The following is a 19,818-nucleotide window of genomic DNA, read 5'->3' on the forward strand; positions in this document are numbered from 1 at the left end:
AAGGTTTTTCACACTAATATTGTGAATTTTAAAAATAATTATAGATTCACAGGAAGTTGCCAAGGAAGTTCAGAGAGGTTTCGGGTACCCTTCTACCAGGTTTCCCCCACTGGCTCCACCTTCTGTAGCCAAAAAAAGCCAGGGACCGACCTTGGTACCATGCTGTCATCATGACCAAGGTGAAGTATTCCCTCACCACGAAGACCTCCCTCCCACCAGCCCTCGGACTTAGCTCATTCTGCAGGCGGTGACATGTGACCCGCTGAGTGAAGCACAGAGGCCTCACCACCCTGTCTCTCTACCTTCCCCGTTTACAGTCACCTTAAATGATTCCTCCACATGAAGGAGAACCCCGTCAGATGGTATCAGTGTTCTTGTGAACACCATTTAGAAAAATAAACGAGAAGTGAAGGGGATGGAGCGGACATGGGTCTGTTCTCTGACATAAACTGCTGAGGAAAGCCAAGGTCTGTGCATAGGAGAAGGGGCCACCATGGTGCCACCTGACACCACATCAGGGGAGGAGATGGGAGCATTCTGGGAAACCCTCTGGAAAAAAAATCACAGCTCCAACCAACAAAGCTAAGAGCATCTGGTTACCCCACAGGGGCTGCTGAAACGCAAAGCAAAACAAAAAAGGCAGGAGTGTGGCAGGAGTGTGGCAGGAGCTTCGGAGACCCTGTCCCCCTCCCTAGGGGTTAAGAGTGGCTGCCTGGGAAGGACGGCCCATGCCCATCTCTGTGTCCTCAGCACTCACCGCAAGGCCTGGACTCAACTGTGTCACATGAGTCACCTCGAGTTGAGCCTCAAAGTGCACTGAGAGTGGGATACACACACACACACACACACACACACACACACACACACACAGCCTTCAACTGAAGAACAGCTACTTCCACATCTGTCCACATTCTTAAGGGTCCCCTGAATGTACGATAAACTCAAAAATCTCATTTTTCAGCCAGTCATCGTGGACAAAAGCCATTTTTATAATGCACACACAACTTGACGTGATCCTTTTCTGGTGAATATTTCTTTCAAAGGGTCCTATTAAATGACAAGCCGAAACTATTGAAGCTATTACGAACTTTGAGGAAATAAAACTTTCCTTAACAGGTCACTTAAAAGGCTTTTTTCTTCTGAGTAATAAGCTGTATCAACAACGCAGCAAGCTTTACTCAAAAACGTATTCCAAATTTGATTCTAACAGAAAATAAGGTCCTTCCTTGCCAGCATTAAATCAAAACGTAGCTGTAAACTTGATGCCATAAGGGGCTCCAAAGACCCTTCCCACCCAAGGGTTGACACCCTGTGCCACCGCAAAGCCAGAAACATATCAGAAATGCCTCACTTCGCTTCCCCGGCTTTTACAGCAGCCCATGATGTTATTCTCGTGGAATTCTGTGTGCAGAGTCCCTGGGTGCTGGCCGTACCAGCCAGGGCTCTATCTGGAGGGAGCAAGACCATCTGTGTGCTTTTGCTCCACGATTTAATGAAAATGCAAGTGTTAGATTTTTTCCCTGCTCCCTATTTCAGAACTATCCTTAAAGCTCTTTAGAAAATCCTTTTAATGTTTCTAATTTGTTCTATATCCCCAGGAAGAAAAAAAACATCTTTTGGAAATATTTGCAAGCTCAAATTGAGCAAGAGCTGAAAATAAAAACCTGGCATGCAGTTGGTAAGTTGGCTTTCAAGAAGTGCACAAATGTACTTCCTGGAAACTATAAATAGAACCAGGCCTTACCCCATACCAAAAAAAAAAAAAAAAAATGGTGAAATGTGCTTTAAGTTCTCATACAGAAGCGCAGCCACTAAAGACAAGCATGACCTCCAGAAATAACAGACAGAACCATCCACCTGAGATGCTGCTACAGTCACGTTACGGACAAAGCATTCCTGGAAAATCTTCCTAAGACTCTACAATTCCAACGCAAAAGCAATTGAATAAAAACAGTAACAGAAAACAGGACTGAGCACCAATTTAAAGTACTTTTGCTTTGTGATCTCCTTTCATCCTCAAAGCCCCCTGAAGCAGGTCCCAGCAGGGACCCGGGTATCACAGATGGGAGATGCAGCCAGTAAGCGTTGTCACCTGGAACTGGCCACACCTCCTGGAACAGCACCACCCCCCTGAAACCACTGCAGCCCATCTCTCTAGCCTGCTCACACCAGCACAAGTTACACGTTACTCCTGAAAGCTATCCAAATACCCTAAACCCAATGGATAAAAATATATTGTCTGAAAATTAAAAATAGTTTCAGTGGTCTAGGAAGCCTACAAACCCCACTGCAGTTGCTCTTGCCTTCTCAGTTACGTAAGGTCAAATTTACATAAGAACACGTTTCAGAATTTCCTTCTTAGCAACCTCCAAACGTTTGGTTATGTGTTTTACCTAACAGCTGGGCCAAAGTAGGAACCACTATTACTTAACAGTAACAGTTGAAATATTTAAAAATAGAAAACATTGGAGAAGAAGAGAGGGCACCAAGGAAGAGGCCTGAAGGAGGTAGCCCCTCTCTCTGGAGCAAGCCAGCCTCTTCCAGGCAGCAACGTACATTCCACCTGGGCTTTCAGGAGACCAGCGTGGGCTGCAGCATCTTTCAAGGGCACTGTGGGTCACTGGGGGTGGAATAATCCAGCAGGCAGGTGGAAATGCAGAAGGTAGGGGGCTGGTTCAGACTTCTGTCCAGAAAAATCACCTGGGAAGCTTGTTAAAAAGCTGAACCAGTAACTACTGTGTGATGTCCCCAGGGGCATTAAATGCCAATGAACCCACAGTACTTAGCTGAGTGACAGATGGGTGGCCTTGGTAAGGGGACCTGTGGCCATCGGTGTCCTCATCATTGCTGTAATTAGCAGCAACCACAAGGCCCACTTTGAGCAGGACCTTGCTGCTGGCTGTGGAGGCTGTGCGCTCACACTCTCTGCCCAACAAAGATCCTGGAGCCAGTAACTCTCTTGCCAGCAGTAACACTTTACAAAGTAGGATTTGGTGGAAGATGCATGCTAGCACTAAGCAAACATTGTTTAAAAAAAAAAAAAGGAAAAGAAACAAAGTCTACTTTGTGGACCTTGCACGGAGGAGATCCACTGCCTGGGAGAGTTCATGTCTATGTATCTTTCCGCTATGAACGCCCAGCGCAGGCCCCTCCCAAGTTCAGCTCAGGCTCACGAACGCCTACCACTCAGTGTTTCAAACTGGGTGCCTTTGAAAGTACTGCACAGATCCCTACTAATCCTCATCCCAGCGCAGGGTCCACTCCACCCACATTCCCCATGAATTCATGCAACTCCATCAGCAGTGCTTAAAGCCAAAAATTCTGAGGTCACCCTTGGCTCTTCTGTTTCCTGCACAGCCATCTGCAACCTAAGGAAACCCCATCTATGTCAGATAGCTCTAGAATTTGTACCATTTTCTACATTCCCACTCCACCTACCCGGACTGAGCCCCATCCACTGCCTGGGTTGCTCCCAGACCCTGGTGGGTCTCCCTGCTCCTCCGATGCCTGCCCCACGTGGCCACTGCGTTCTCTGTGGCAGTCACAGAGTCACTGTGTCACAGAGTCACATAGGTCACGTGATGTCGCTTCTCTGCTCAGAACCTCCAGGAGCCTCCATGTCACTCAAAGCCATGCCTAATTGATTAACCCAGCCTTTTAAGTCTCTTGCACCGCCCACTCCCTCTTCTCCTGACCACGTCTTTGGCCTGCAAATGTCTGCTCACCTTCTAAGGAGGCCTGCCCTCACCAGTGGGTGTAAAAATCGTAGCCCCTCCACTCCCGAGCCCCGCTCTGCCTTCCCTGCTCTACTGTTTACTCACTGCCTTTACTAGTTTCCTCTCTTTCTACCAGGGTAACATGAGCACCATGAAATAGGAGTCTCTGTGTCAATCATAAATATATGTATCCCACATGCCAAGGGCAGGGGATGGCATTAGAAGGCCCAATCAATATGAATGAGTGAATGAATGAATGAGTTTAATGCAGAAATCCACCCTCCTGAATCCCCTCTGTCCTCGACTGCTCACTCTCCTCCACAGCGATTCTCGCCTCTCACACGTTCTAATATTGTAGATAATTTACAATCAATAAGCTTGAATTAATGAGCACATTTAGAATCCAGCACCCAACAACCAGAGAATTCAAACTCTTCTCACACATATATTAAAGATTCATAAAAATTGACCACAAAGCAAGTCTCAGTAAAATTCAAAGGCTGGGTCATTTCTAACCATAATGGAGTAAATTAGAAATCAATAAAAAAAAGATGACTTGGAAAATTCAGACTTTCAGAAATCAAAAAACACTTCTAAATATTTCATTTTTTCAAATAAAAAAGGAACCATAAATTTCAAGATAACTCTCAAGAAACACCAAGACTTTATGAAGTGTTAATGTAATATGCTTTACAAATTAAATACTACAAATTAGAACTTATCCAAAGCAGCCCTATTTGAACCCGAGGGAAGCACTGCACAGAACCCTGAATGCCTCCATGGGAAAGAAGAAGGGCTAAAAATTAATGAGTGAAATGTTCAGCCTAAAAGAACAAGCATATCCGAATAAATGCAGAGAAAGAACAGCTATAAAAACAGGAATTAATAAAATAGAAAACACACCCACAAGAGCAGATCCACGAAGGCAGAAGTGGGCGGGAGAGTAAAACATAGCTGGCCTCCCACCGCCTGCGGGGCTGCCCCCACCCCAGGGGGGCATGAGAAACACCTGGATGGAGGGGTGGAGCCTGGCTGGGCTCAGGAGCATGGAGGGAAGCCAGGAAGGCGGGGGAAGGCAGGTCGGCAGGGGAGGGCAGGCCCGCCCAGGAAGGCCCACGCAGGGCTGGGTGCTCGGCAGACGGCTATAGAACTGAAAGAAGTGCCAGCCCCTTCCTCGGGCGCCCGACTAAACCACCTTCAATTTCTTCCCCTCGCCCATGGCCACATATCTGCTACCCAAGGGACACCTCCAGTCCTCCCTCACCTGGTCAGACACCTGGCTCTGGTGGCCCCTCGGAGCCCCTCGTTGGGAACACAGAGGGCCTGAGTTTGGTTCTGCGTCACGCGTGACAGTGTGTGCGTCTTGCTGTGAGGTCCAGAAATGGAAACCTTCCTTAAAAGATGGGCAGGTTCCTCTGGTAGGGGACGTGGTGTTGGTGCGATGAAAACATGACATTAGGGTCAAATGTGGCCGCTGAGAAGGAACTCCCTTTCAGCTGCACTGCAACAACCTAACACAGACAAGGGTCGGCAAAGAGCCATCTCCCTCGTCCTGGCGGCACAGGCTTTGAGATGCCACAGAGGGGCTCCGCAGGCCCTCTGGATACATTTTACAGTCCACAGCCTTAAAGCACACAAAGCTGGTAATAAAAGAAAAAAGATAAAAGGCCCTTTAACCAGAAATGATGTCATGATGCAAAAATTCATTCCTGGATAATACTTCTGGCCACCAGTGACACTCTGAATACACAAACCAAACCAAATTCTCAGTGGAAAAAAAAATCCTTTCTTCCAGCCAATCATCACTTAGAACTGTGGAATCCTCCCCGAGAGATGCTCCGTGAGGTTTCTCTGTATTCTGTATCAACGCGATTGAGCGGCACTGCTGGGACTGCCACATAGCTTTCTCTCTCCGTCTAAAGTAGAGAGACAACCAGTCACCAGCTCCACCCCATCCGGGTTTGCTGTGGATGTGCGGACGGTTTTAGAAGCACCCAGAGGATATTTCTCAGACAGCACCCCCAATTCTCCACGATGCCCCAACCAATAACCGTCTGCTTTATTACCACCCGTGTTCCTTGCTACGGGCAGACAGTAAGCTCTTCAGAACTCTTTGGGTCGATAGCAACAACAACAACATAAAAAGTAATGGGGGGAGGGGGGCTGTGATAAACGTAGATAACCCAAACAATCTAATGTCCACCCAGGATGGAGAAGCTTTCTATCTTTCTGCCTCAGGCCCTGGGGACAAGGAAAGAACCAGTTGGAAAGTGAGGCCGGCAGGCTCGCGGGCGGGGCTGGCAGGAAGCAGTGTCCTTGGCGGCGTGGGGAGGCACGGTCCCACCCGCCAGCCACAGGGGCATTTGTGGTGAAAAACAACAGAGTGAACACAATCAAGCTGTCCTGCTCCCTCCAAGATCCTGCTAAAACAGTGTGTGGATTGTTTAGAAAGACACACCAACACAACACACACACAGGAGATGAGAGAGCAGCCACAAAATGCTGGAAGTCAGAAAGGATCTGGGTGAATAAGGTATCAGAGACAGCAAAGCTGACCCATCAGCCAGGGTGGGTCAAGGGAGGGGCAGACCAGTCTCGGTCACACAGCCCTCCGGGGCACAGGGGCTGGTGGCACCAGGACTGGAGGTGAAGGAGAATGAAATATCTGCTCAGGGAGTGCAGGGCCCCAATCGCCGCTTACCCCACGTGGCTGGCAGAGCCCAGGGACTACTCCCCTCTGGAGAGGGAGACAGGACAGCACTGAAAACTGCAGCTCAGTGGAAGCTGGCCAGCTACACGTGAGGTGCCCTGGTCTTCCTGCCCCAGGATGGGGGCAGGCAGCATTGGGCCCTCACAGTGAGGTCACAGGGGCCAAGCAGCCTGCTGGACACCATGCCAAGTGGGACCGGGCAGCCCCCAGCAGCCAACACCCTGCATGCCCCTGCAGGTCCCACCAGCCTCAGTGCCCTCTGCTACAGATGACAGATAGCCATGCTCACCAGAAAGGCCAGGAAGACTGTCGTCACAGAAGGCAGAGCCTGGACAGGCAGACAAGCACCTTGGGGAAATACAGACAGACAGAGGGAAGGGAAGACAGGCCCTCCAAAGGCAAGCGGAAGGAGCGGGAGGCAACCCTGGAGCTCCAGGACGGGAGGGTATGCCTCGGGTGCTGAGGAACACAGTCTCTGCCCGGTGAAATGAGCAAGCAAGTCTCAGAGGGCTAACACCATTAAAAGCCAGAAGGGCCCTCTGAAGGCAAATGTGACTGACTCAGCAGCTTCAGGAGTCACCGCCCTGCAGATCAGGTCCAGCGGGCTGCAGGTCCTGCAGCTGCCACTGCAGGGTGACCCGGGCCCTCTGCTAGGTCTCCCAGCTGCTTCCATCCACAAGGCATCTTCTCAAGACACATTTTCACTGCAATTCAAGCCCTCCTGTTATTATGCTTCCCAGCATCAGCTGGGCTGGGTTTCACTTGAGATAGTTGCTCCTAGGGACATTGCCACAAAGGGATGGGAAGGTGGAAGGGATGGTGGTTGAGCTGCAGGAAGGGCAGAGCCACGAACCTGGGGCCAGGCAGACCAGAGGGCACCAGGAAGCAAGAGTGCAAGAGAACACAGACCCCTCCTGTGTGCCGGACGCTATGCCAGACACTTGCCCTTGCTGCCTGCGCCCTGGCCCAGGACCAAGCAGCCCCAGGACGCCAGGTGAGGAGCAGCCTGCTGGAGGCCATGTGGCCGACAGGAGACAGGAAGACTGTGCTGCCCCCATGTCTGCCAGGCTCCCAGGCCTTGGAGCGACTCAGCTGAGCCCAGGACCTGATCCTTCACTGGCCTCTGTCAATACTGAGCCCGAACGGGATGGCAGGAGGGAGCTGTCACTGTGAGAGTTAGGAGGAAAGTGAATGGGATGGAAATACAGGCTGTGTACGCCACGTGAAAGGTGCTGTTCTTGGCCCTGCAGTGTTTCCAGAGAGGCCTGACGTTACTGCTCATGGGAGTTCACAGATCTGAGGGGAAAGAGAGCAGAAATCAGAAAGGACTGTCTCCAGGTGGCAAAAAGCAAACAGCATTAGAGAAAACCAGGACTATCTGAAGATTTATGGGAGGATAGGGATGAGATATTGGGAAGGACTGGAGAAAGAGGCATCAGGATGAACAGGCCTTGAAATATAACACCTTTTGAAATTCTTCAGAGGTAATATGCCTTCAGCCATCGAAGGGGAATTGGAACTTGAGGATTACTCGACACCACATCTCGTGAACAAGGTAGTGACCAAGCAGGAGGGCGCAGCTTCTGGTCCAAAACTATTCTCAACTGTAAAGTAACAAGGGCTGGGCACAGTGGCTCACGCCTCTATTCCCAGCACTTTGGGAGGCTGAGGCAGGCGGATCCCCTGAGGTCAGGAGTTCGAGACCAGCCTGGCCAATGTGGTGAAACCCCGTCTCTACTAAAAATACAAAAACTAGCCGGGCGTGGTGGCACGTGCCTGTAATCCCAGCTATTCGGGAGGCTGAGGATGCAGGAGAATCACTTGAACCTGGGAGGCAGAGGTTGCAGTGGGCCGAGATCCTGCCACTGCACTCCAGCCCTGCATTTCAGTCAATACAGTGAGACTCTATGTCTCAAAAAATAAATAAAAATAAAAATAAAATGAATAAAGTAATGGGGCCAATTCGCCTAATCGCCAAAAGTGACTCTTAAAGCATTTCTAAATTGCTCATAATTGTGCACGACACACGCATGGCCTCCAGGAGTAACGCTGTATTGCAGTCAGCTTTTAAAGCTACTTGGGGGGCAGACTCCTGTGTCTGGCCTTTGAGTCATGGCTATTCATACGGGCCCTCAGGTTAACTTGATGGAGGGCAGTCGACAAACTCTCAACATTAGTTTGAACTAAGAGAATCAAACCATGGGAATTCTTTTCAGATTTTTCAAATGTTGACGAAAAAGGCCAAACTCTGTAAAATAGTTGAAGAGGTTTATTTTAAGCCAAATATGAGGGACCATGGCCCAGGACACAGCCTCAGGAAGTCTGTGCCTGAGGCTGTCACGTTACAGGTTGGATTTATGCATTTTAGGGAGAGAGAAGTTACGGGCAACACATGTAAGGTATATACTGGTTTCGCCCAGAACATCTTGAAGAAGTAGGGTGAGGATCTCACAGATACCAGGCAGACTGAAAGGTTTTCTGACTGAAGAGTTGATGTCAGCATAAAAAAAAGTTTGAGTTAAGATAAGGAGGGGTTCTTGTTATGTGGATGAGGCCTCCAGGAAGCAGGCTTCAGAGAGAATAGATGGTAAATGTCTCCTATGGGACTTTAAAAAGTGACTTGTAGTTAAATCTCTCCTGGATCAGGAAAAAGAGACCTGGAAAGGGCATGGGATTCTCTCCAGAATGCAAATATCCCCCGCAAGAGGCAGTTTTCTACAGCCACTCAAAATAGGTGGAAGGAATATATTCTGGGGTAAAACACTTTTATTTCCTGCAGGGCCTGCTCTCTGTCGCCTGCTCCTATCCCAGAGTCAGGCTGGAACCAGGAATCTTACTGCTGTGTCTGTTTCATCAGTCGGAGATCGCTGTTTTAATGTTAATGCTGGTCAGCTGGGCCTGAACGCCAAAAGGAGCGGGGGTTCTAAGGAGGCCTGTCCAACCCCCCATTCCCGTCAGGGCCTGAACTCATTTTTCAAGTTTCTTTGGGACCCCTTGGTCAAGGAGGGGGTCCATTCATTGGGTTGGGGGACTTAGAATTTTATTTTTGGTTTACACAAACAGTTTTACTTTGATGTCTTTACATTCTACACTTCATTTTACCTCCAAAAATTAAAACAAAGCAAGCAAGCAAAACAAACAGACAAGAAACAAAAGCAAAGCAGGCAACAGGTTCTGCAGTGGACCTGACCGTCCTGGCCAATCCTCAACCATGGCTGGCGAGCAGCTGAGTCCGTGGGCCGGAGGGCATTGATTCCTCAAAGACACTCCCCTGATCTGAGGAAAACAACCCACGCAGTCACGGCAGGCGCCGCTAGGACGAGGCCGCCACAGGCTCTCTTCTTCCTGCCACTCCTGCCCAGTCCTTCTGTGGGGGCCACTCAAGGAACCACCAGAGGTGGCCGTGGGTCCTTCACTGGACCCTATCCAAACCCCAGAAATGCCAACTTTATGATAAAAACTCACAAAGGGGCACCACGCAGGAATATTACAACCAAGGACTTTGTTACCACGGGCTCTGTGTATGAAGGTAATTAACAGCTTCCGGTGCCAATAAAGGGAGACTTTAGAAGCTTCCCCTGAGGTCACACATGCTTGCAGATTTCTACCAGATTCCACTTTCTTCTCACCAAACAAAACAATGCAATCACCGCCACAAAACACATCTAGGAGGCAGCATGAGCTCCAGGCGCCAGCCAACCTCAACTACTTCCTGTTCCAAAATGTAAGAGCAGTGTCCGGAAATACAGCTCCTTTGACAGTGTGGTGGTCAAACACCCCTTAGATTTGGGAATCCAACACTGAAGCCAAACGTGAATTTTGCGTTATTTTGGAGAGTTTCTCTACAGTTTCTAGTTAATCCCCTTTAAGGTTCCAGAGTTTTCTTTTAAAAATGGTGCTTTTGAAATGTAACCTTAAAAAGAGCCTCCCTAACTCTGACAGACACACGTTTCCCAGGACACAGGTACAGGAGGGTGATGTAACCGCCACCCTATGCCACAGGAAACTGTGGAACATGCTTCTCTTTAGTCCAGCGTTCTGGTCTTAACATTGGCCTCTACTTCCCCTTTTGGCTGATGGAAGGGCATGGCATTTTCTGAGGATGTCTTTCCCTCCAGTAGCACAGCCCTCAGGGCAGAGATGTGTCCTGCCCTGTAATGTATATGCTGAGCGACCCTGGGATAGCCGCCATGGGATCCGAGGCTCTGGCTTTCCTTCTGTAGGAGCAGGAGGGGGTACAGGAGCCAGGGCACTCGGTCACAGTGGACAGCAGCGCCGTGAGGGCCGTAAGCCCTCAGCATGCCGTCTGGTTAACAGTAAGTCCTTCATCCACACTTCCTGTTGTTACTGATGGTTTTTTGTTTGCCTCCAGTTTGCTCCCGGATGCCTGAGGTAGGTATCTGGATGCCTGAGGTAGGTATCCTCCCCGAAGCACCCCTCTCCTCAATCAAGGTTGCTGAGCACCTGCAAGGCCTGGCTGGAAGTCAGCTCAACCTCCAGCCTTGGAACCCAACACCCACCACTTCAGTGATTTTTTTCTACAATAAACACGCATTGCTTTTACAATAAGGAAGGGGAGGAGTTTTAATTACAATGATTCTGAAATGAATGACTGAGTAGTACTAGTTTTTAAGTTCCCCGTAATTCAGCCCTTGGGCATAGTTGGGTTTGTCATCCTGTATGACATTCTGCTGGTCTCTCCTGGTTGACTAATTCCATGCCTTCTCCTCTGTCCTCAAACTGCAACATCTCCCCAGCCTAACTCAGCCAATAGCTCTGTTTGCTCACTCCATGGGAAAACACAAGGCTCTGGCAGAGAACGGGGGGTCACGGGCTCCCGCCCCCAACCCACCCTGCCACCATGTCTCTGCCTGGGATCCGCCTCTATGTCGTCTCCTCCAAGGGTAGCCCTTCCCCTCACCAAGCAGACAACAACTCCCAGGAAGGGGGAAGAGCAAAGCCACGTCCACAACTGTGACATTCCACTTATTCAAAACGCAAAGAAATAGGAGGCAAAGATGGAATAATACCAACAACATGTCTGTTATATCTTAGTGGTAGGCAAATGGTTATGTGTTTTCTTTTATGATAGAGCTACTTTACAATTAAAATTTTTAAAACATTTTTAAAAAGAAAGACAGAAGAAAGTCTACAGATAAAAAGTTATGAGGGAAGTTGAAGAAATCAAAGTTGTTCTAAGACAAATGGCATTTTGGCTTTTTCCTCCTCCAATACAGCTGACAATATCCCAAACCCAAAAACCAAAATCCAAAATGCCTCCAGATCCAAAACTTTTTCACAGTGACACTCAAAGGCAACGCTCATTGGAGCATTTCTGATTTTGAATTTTTAGACTTAGGATGCTCAAACAGTAAGAATAATGCAAATATTCCAAAATCCAAAAAAAAAAACCCAAAATCCAAAACATTTCTGCTTCCAAGCATTTCAGATAGGAGATACTCAACCTGTATAGACTTTCCCAGAGCACATGATATGCTTACCTGACGTTTCTAAAATCTCAAGGTGGCACACAAATACATGGTATGAATAATGCTTTTCTGTTGGAAGTGGGAATTTATTAGGACTAAGTGTATTGAAAAAGAACCATAATCAGAAAAAGACTGTGTTGAACATAACAGCATTCACACGAGGGAATGGTCAGGAAACGGGACAGATCAACAGTGGGGAGGGCTGCCCGGGCGCCCTTCCTGCTCCAAGTACACGCTCATCTGTTCAAAGGGAGCGAGCTCTCACAGTGACTGCTGGAGTCATTCCTGACAATTGTGTGTGTGTGTGTGTGTGTGTGTGTGTGTGTGTGTGTATCAGTCTGTTTCCACACCTTCAAACGTCAAAATGTCTAAACAATAGTTAAGATTAAATTCAATCATTAGGAAATGTATAACAACAATTGAGGACTGACATAAAAATATACCTAAAAATGTTTATACTCCCATATCATAAAAATGTGGCTTTAAAGACATTTTCCTATCAATTTTCAAGTTATCACCTAACCTGAGATTAATATTTCTTTGCAGTATTTTTCAATGGGTTGAAATGACCAAAATGTAGTTTGAAAGAACACGCTTCACACTAGAGGCTTCTAAGGCACAGGCACTGTGCAGGCTCAGTGATGGATGTCGTACAGGACTGCTGCACACACATGCGTTCTTTCTCTGCCCACTGTTCCTGGGCATCGCTGCTACGTTATTTAAAATTACTCTGCAAACACTCCCACCACGTCCACCAACCCATGCACGAATATGCAATAAATACCAGGAGACACGGCACTCTCTTTGACTCAGACCAATGGGAACCTGATTACGAGGGAGGTAAATGGCCAGCATCATGGGGCAGCCTTCCCAACATGCCACTTCTCAAGTCTGGCGGTTCACCCCAAAGGAAGAGAATGAGGGTGACAGGCTGCAGGACAGGTCCAGGCCTTGAACGGGGATATAAAGGCTACATCACACACATTCCTCAGTACTAGTCAACGGGACACTGAGATGACATTTATTGAGGAACTACTAAAAAGCTGACACATACCTTTCATCTCTATGAGAACTCTGTAGAGAGGCGTTATCATCCCTGGCTAAGAAATGAGAAAACAAAACTGAGCTCTTCGGCAACTCGCCCAAGCTCCCACGCAAATGGGCAGCAGAGGCGGGCCCCAGTGCCCTCTGTGGGAGGCTGAAGCCCCGGCCTGTCCTCACACCAGGCAGGGATCCCGTGGCAGGTCTCAACAGGCAGGGTGCACTTCCCAAGCCAGATTAGTAATTTAAAGCCCACCTTTTTTGGTTCACTTGGAAACTATGCATATTTACCATCTTTTCCCAGCCCATCAAGCGATCAGAAAATCCTCTTACCCTCATGCCACGCCCGGTTAAGCACAAGCAAGTTGTCTCAGAAATGCCCCAGTCACAGGATTCAGTGTTTACACGAAAACAACACCGGCAAAGTGAACTTGAGAGAAAGTGAAAACCAAAACTGTCGACATAAGCCAAAATTTTAAAACTGTGCATCTTCATCTGGTACTTAAAGGTCCCCACTGCTCCCCCAGGCTCCAGTGTGCTGGGGTAAAAAATAAACTGCTTGATCCGTAACAATGCAGAGTAAAATCAAGGTGTAAAAAAACAGACAGAAATGAGCCCCACAAGCACCTCCCAAGAGGCCAGGGGACCGTACCCCACAGACACAGAGAGCCTTCCCGGAGCAGGGCAAAGACACCTCCAGAACTCCGGGTTTGGAAAATGACAGAAAACCTGGCCGACTTAGGAGAATCACAAGGCAAAGAAGGAAATCTCTTCTTGGAAACATTCGGCCTGGCTTCAAGCTGGCTTCAACTTCCTTTCTGGGTGATGAGTGGGTCTAACTGGGGCACTGGAGGGCACAGGCGGCAGCAAAGGTTGACTGTCAAGGAAGGCGCAGCAGAACCAAGACCAGAGACCCAGGCCTCAGGACGTAGTCCCTGCCAGGCCCGGTCACACTGCCCTGCAGGATGCATGTGGGACAGAACACTGGTTCCCTCAGCCCCACGCCTTCAGGAGGTTTGGGTTTTATTCTCGGAGAGGCTGCATGGCTGAGAAGAATGATACCCTCACAAGGAGTTTAAACCCTGGAGGATTCTATGTGGAAACGGGTTTTACAGACAAAGAAAAGGGGGGAAAAGTCTGTTTCCATGGCCTATAGACTTGGAGTATCTTAAAATGTTACCTACGAGGCTGGGCGCGGTGGCTCACGCCTGTAATCCCAGCACTTTGGGAGGCCGAGGCAGGCAGATCACTTGAGCTCAGGAGTTCAAGACCAGCCTGGCCAAATGGTGAAACCCCGTCTCTACTAAAAATACAAAATTAGCCAGGTGTGGTGGTGCACACCTGTAATCCCAGCTACTTGGGGAGGCTGAGGCAGGAGAATCGCTTGAACCCGGCAGGTGGAGGTTGCAGTGAGCCAAGATTACGCCACTGCACTCCAGCCTGGGCGACATAGTGAGACTCCGTCTCCAAATAAACAAATGCACAAATAAAAACTACCTATGGAATGAAACATTTCTGATCACCACTGATACTTTTGTTGTTAAAGAGCTGAAAGGTACTTGGAAGATAGATGATGCCACTGACTCATTTAACCAACAAAAGCTGGTGGCAACGGACAAGGCGTGGTCTGTCCATGGTCGTGTGGCCAGTGGGACCCAGCCCCACCCACTGCAAGCTCAGAGGTCTTTCCTACAGGCCCTCATGGGGATCAGGGCCAGGGGTTACACCTAGACCAAGCAGTTGGTGCCTTTGGGAAGAACACATCCTTTAGCACCAGAGAGAAAAACAACAACAAAAAATCAGTGTTTACCATTTACATGGCATGGAGCCATTTCATTTCCAGAAAGGATGGCCTCTTTTACCACCAGCAAGAGCACCCAAATTCAGTGAACCTGATAACCCACACCTCCCCCCTCGCCTTCTCTGCACTCCTCCAGTAAGGCAGAGCCTCTGAACACCTCTTTGGCTCAGCGCAGGGCCGGCCGGACAAGGCAGGGGTGGGCGGACTTACCCGTGCTGGGCATGTGGTTCACGCGGGCAGGATTCAGCAGCTCCACTGGCTGGTCTCGGCCAGAAAGTCCATCTGGAGAACAGAGAAGGCACTGGCTTCAGAAACTGCGAGCATTTCAGCCAACATACTTTATGCTGGGAGTGTGCAGGGAATAACTCCCCAAACAATGAAATGCATGTGTCCTTCCTACTTTTAAAGGGGGACACTTTCAGCTTCGTCATAGATTATTTGTATTTGCCAAAGAAAATCAAAGATCCTTTGTAGAATAATCAAAATAGCCTCCTACTGAGATAGGGCAAACACCTGTTTCTGGCCTAAGAGCCCCTGGCTTAGCAATTTGGGTTTACCCCTGTTCGGCAACCACATTATACCCACTCGTGCTGATCAGAAGTCGGCTTTTCTGCAGACCACAAGCATTAAGATAATAAAAAGAGAAGAGCAGCCCTTCCTCTTCTCAGATAGTGACAAACGGTCTGGACGCTCACAGAAACGCAGGACAGGGAGCACTCGGAACCCTCCAGGTGTGTGGACAGGGAAGGAGGCGAGCTGAGGCCGCTCTAGCTGCAAATAGGTAAGGAGGAGAACGCTTCACCAGGTGTTCTCAAGGTACAGAGTCCTTTCTTTTAAATCCACTTTTAGACTGTATTCGGGAGCTGTTTCTGTCTATTCAGACTCACTGCAAAGATGAGACTGGAACCCACCCACCACCTAAACCTGGCGCAGGCTGGATTTAGACTGCCTGGGATTTTTCTATATTTTCCCAAGCAGAAAGGAAAGAAAACTCTGGCAAGATTTCCAGGAATCACACTTTTCTTTTAAAATTAGCTTCTGACAAGTGGTGTAAAATGCCCTGCAATAATGTGCATATCATTACAGATTGCACGCGGAGGTCATTTTCCTTACTAAGCGAAGGAGGAGAGCACCAGTTTCGCAGGGCAGCCATGGAACTCTGTAGATACAAGTTTTAAAACAGGACAAAAACAACTAACATCAGGTCAAATGACTGCAAAAAAAAAAAACTCATTTTTTATCCAAAACAGATAATTCCTAGCATTGCCAACCCGTGCATGTCCTTGGAGATGTTCAATATCCAAGAACGGAAAGAAGGGCCCCAGGAGATTGGAGGGCATGCTCTTGACATCTGAAGCCCGTCCTAAGTTAGAACTGGGGAAGTGTGAGGCCAACATGGACCTGCAGAGCTCACAGGTGAGGCTGCTCTTGGGCAATGCAGAGATCAAACGTGGGTGCCAGAAATAAAAATAAAAATTAAGACAACAACAAAAAACCATGGGGACCTCTCCAACCAACCAGCAGCTCCTCCCAAGTCTCGGCAACTCTTAAGGTTTCAAAACAGAAGTAAAGACAATAAGACACTGGGCATATTCGGGGGCAAAACAGTTCTGCTTCCCTGGGTCAAGAGAAAGACTGGCAGGTCATGGCTACACCTTAGAAGCAACCACCAGACCTAAGCAATCGCCCCAAGTCTTCACACATTCCAGGGCTTTCTCAAAGAACACGGCTGCCTAGGAGATGGCCTGGATGCTGAATTGTGAACATGATGCCACGTCTCACGAGAACCTTCACTGCAACTCAGAAAGAGACCCCAGATAGTGGTGGAAAGTACTTTTCAAGCCTTTTTCCCCCCTAAAAATAAATAGATGCTCATTGTAGAAAAAAAATTAAAAATTCAAAAAGGTGCCTGTGTGTGTGTGTGTGTGTGTGTGTGTGTGTGTGTGTGTGTGTGTGTATTTAACCCAAATCCCACTATAAATACTTCCAGAAACAGCAGAAGGCCCTTTTGCAGATCTCAATGTAGCTGTAGTTTTCCAATGGGAAGGGGTCAAGAGGAGGGTACTTGGGTGGCCCACCCTGGTCAGGGCTCTGCAACAGTTCCAAGCCAATGCCTGTCCCCCAGAACTGCCTCCTCCGTAGTCAGCTCAATGCCCATCCTTAGCTTCCATCTCAGCAAAAGCCCTGGGACCAGAAAGTTTGGAAACCAAGAAGCGCCCCGTGGTGAGCAGCAGCGGTGGGGCCAGAGTCCCAGCTCACATGAAGCCCCTTCTTGAGTTTGGAAGTGAACTGCTTATGCCTGAGCCCAAAAGACGAATCCCTCCAGCACCAAGTTCATAAATGAGGCCTAATTACAAGTTACTTTTACTACACTGAAGCAGGAAGACACATCAGATCTCAGTGCAACCGATTCGACTTGTAAGTCACGATATGTGGTGTTTCTGTAACCACAAGCATCACTCGTGTGTTTCAGATCAAGGTGCAGCTTAGTGGGTCTTCGCTCACCTACATTTCTGGGCACTGGGCTGGTCCAGGTCCCACCTACCCTTCAAGAAGACATTTATCGCGCACTTGCACTAGCTGGCCCACCAAGGAGAATGCCGTTCGATAAGAGCACGTGGATTCCCTGCGTAAACCAGACCTTGAACTTAACATGTCCAGTTCTGCACACTGACGGGCGGGGTGGTTTCTGACACCAGCCAACTGGCATCAACTGGGCGTCCAATGATCCAGTTCCACTCTGACAATAACTGCCCAGAGCTAGCACACACGCCACAGCTTAGGGGCTCAGGTCCACAAGGCTGCCCCCATTTCAGACACAAGTCCTGGGACTCCTGGACTTCTAAAGATCGGCTATAAATCAGGAGTTCCCACGAGCCCCTCTCAGGTTCTGTAATTTGCTAGAAGGGCTCACAAAACTCAGAAAAACACTTTACCATGTTGACGGGTTTATTGTAAAAGATGCAAACAAACAGCAACATGAAGGCAGGGTCTGGAGGGGTCCTGAGTGCAGGAGCCTCTGTCTCAGTACCACTGGGGTCAGCAGGTGCGGCTGAACATTCTGCCCCTCTCGTCTCTGGGTCCTGGTGACCGGCCCCATCCTGAGGCTATCCAAGGGTCCTGCCCTAAGTCACTTCATTAGCATAAACTCAGAAGCCCATAAGAAGCTCCTCCTTAGGAGTAACGAAAGGCTCGCCTGACACTCAGGAAGCTCCCGGGATCCTAGGAGCTCCCTGCCAGGAACGAGGACAAAGACCAGATAGGCTCGTTCTTCCACCACACAGAGATGCTGCTTGTTCTCGCTGTGCGCCACTGGGCCTGGCTGGCCTCATAACAACCTGTAAATTCAAATGCCCAACACTGCCATGTTCACATCTTTGTAGAATGACGTGGAAATGCTTGACAGGAAAGCTGTTCGGATGCGGCACTGGGTTAATAGGAAGGGCCTGCGTCTCGTGGAATGGGGCAGCCATGTGGAACTATCAGAAAACAGCAGGAGTGTCTCAAGCACACGGGGGCCTTGGAGGCGGCGGCACAGACATGGGTCTCAGTGCTGGACGCTAACCCCACATGTGGAGGCCCCATGAGCCCCAGCCAGCTGGAAGCACGGCCGCAGTCTCTTTAAGACAAGATCCCGGCCTGAGCCATCCTTGGTCATCCACCTGGACAGCATGACAGATGCCGCATCCCTCATTATGAAAGGCCGGGGCTCAGGGCAGCAGCCATGATTAAGAAGCCAAACACTAAAGGCATTTTGCCAGAGGCGGCTGGTGGAACACAATCCTGGGGGCAAAGCAGTGGCGGTGAATGCACTTTGAAGGCGCAGGGGCCACCAGGCCTGGGAAAGACAGTTTTGGAACGGACCTAAACACAGCGTGGCCAGTGGGGCAAAGAACATCCGTCACCAGGGTGAAACAGACAAGCTGCGGGACACAGCCAGCTGGAATGCGTGACGGCATCCGTGAATGTGCACAGAATAGATTCTTAACGCTGTGTTTTTTCAGATATCATATTCCAGAGTGAGTTAAAATGAAATTAGTGAAGAGAGGTGGAATTTCCGTATTGATCTGCCTCTGGGCTGAAATTTCTCAGGCTGAGGAGAAGGCAGTGCTAAGAACCTAACGTTTACAAGCAGGAAAATAATGAAGATGGGAATCAAAGTACTGCTTCCTCATCACACACCTGCTGCAGGCAGGTTCCCCCTATCTGTCTCCGCTTGAGAATCTATTTTTGGAAACCCTGCTGGACAGGGATGATAGTACTGAGTGTCCTCAAACGGCATTTAATCAGCGCTGGGGCTGCAGACCAGATGCACACTGAGAGGGAGGCTGAGGAGCACGGGTACCTCATGCCCTCACCAGCAAGTAATGTGCCCCAGTGCGCTCAACGCACCCACAGTCAACTGTCACCCTTGCCAGGAGTCCCTTTCGCGCAGACAGGACCCAGCGTGAACTGAGCATTGTTTGAGACTCGGAGTCTGCCCATGGGAGGAGCAGGACTAAGACAGACAGTGCTTTTGCTTTTCAGAATCCACCTCGCGTCAGACAGGTAGGTGTGTCTAACCAGAAACCTGGCCTTCCAGAGCCAAAGGAACCTCACTTTCACCCGGAGGGCCCAGGCCCCCCACTTCACACTTGGGGAAATGGCCTCAAGGGCTGTGCAGTTTCCCAGGATCATGGAGTGAGCACCAGCCGGAACCCAGTTCCGTCTCAACTAAACCGTGGCTTGTCTGAAGCTGGACCTTGAGCAAAGAGGTACCCACCAAGACCAGTGCCCTCCAGTGAGGGTTTCACATCACAGTACTGCCACACAAGAAAGGAGGTATCTTTTCACAGCATGTGAAAGCCCCACGCACAGGCTCCTGAACTAGGAGGGGAAGGGAATGGGGAGGAAGTGTGGTTTCCACCCTTGGGACCTGCCTGGGACCACCCAGTCTTGGCCAGGTTGGGGTGAAAGGGTGTCTCTTGAAGGTTGCATTTGCCTTTTCCGGATGACCAATGTCACTGACCATCTTCTTACGTGTTTATTGGCTTTTTCACTGGCTATTTTGGATTCACGTCT

At 49.2% G+C, this 19,818-nt stretch overlaps 1 protein-coding gene across 3 annotated transcripts in view; it reads right to left on the reverse strand.

The window, feature by feature from the left end:
- HDAC4 (histone deacetylase 4) overlaps positions 1 to 19,818 on the reverse strand; it is a 354,090-nt gene that overhangs the window by 176,586 nt on the left and 157,686 nt on the right. For all 3 annotated transcript variants that reach the window (XM_030804317.1, XM_030804318.1, XM_030804316.1), the window contains exon 3: positions 14,968 to 15,039. In XM_030804317.1, coding sequence (XP_030660177.1) covers positions 14,968 to 15,039 — 72 coding nt within the window. The remainder of the gene's footprint in view (positions 1 to 14,967; positions 15,040 to 19,818) is intronic.

This window comes from Nomascus leucogenys, chromosome 22a (genome assembly GCF_006542625.1).
Source record: "Nomascus leucogenys isolate Asia chromosome 22a, Asia_NLE_v1, whole genome shotgun sequence".
NCBI lineage: Eukaryota > Metazoa > Chordata > Mammalia > Primates > Hylobatidae > Nomascus > Nomascus leucogenys.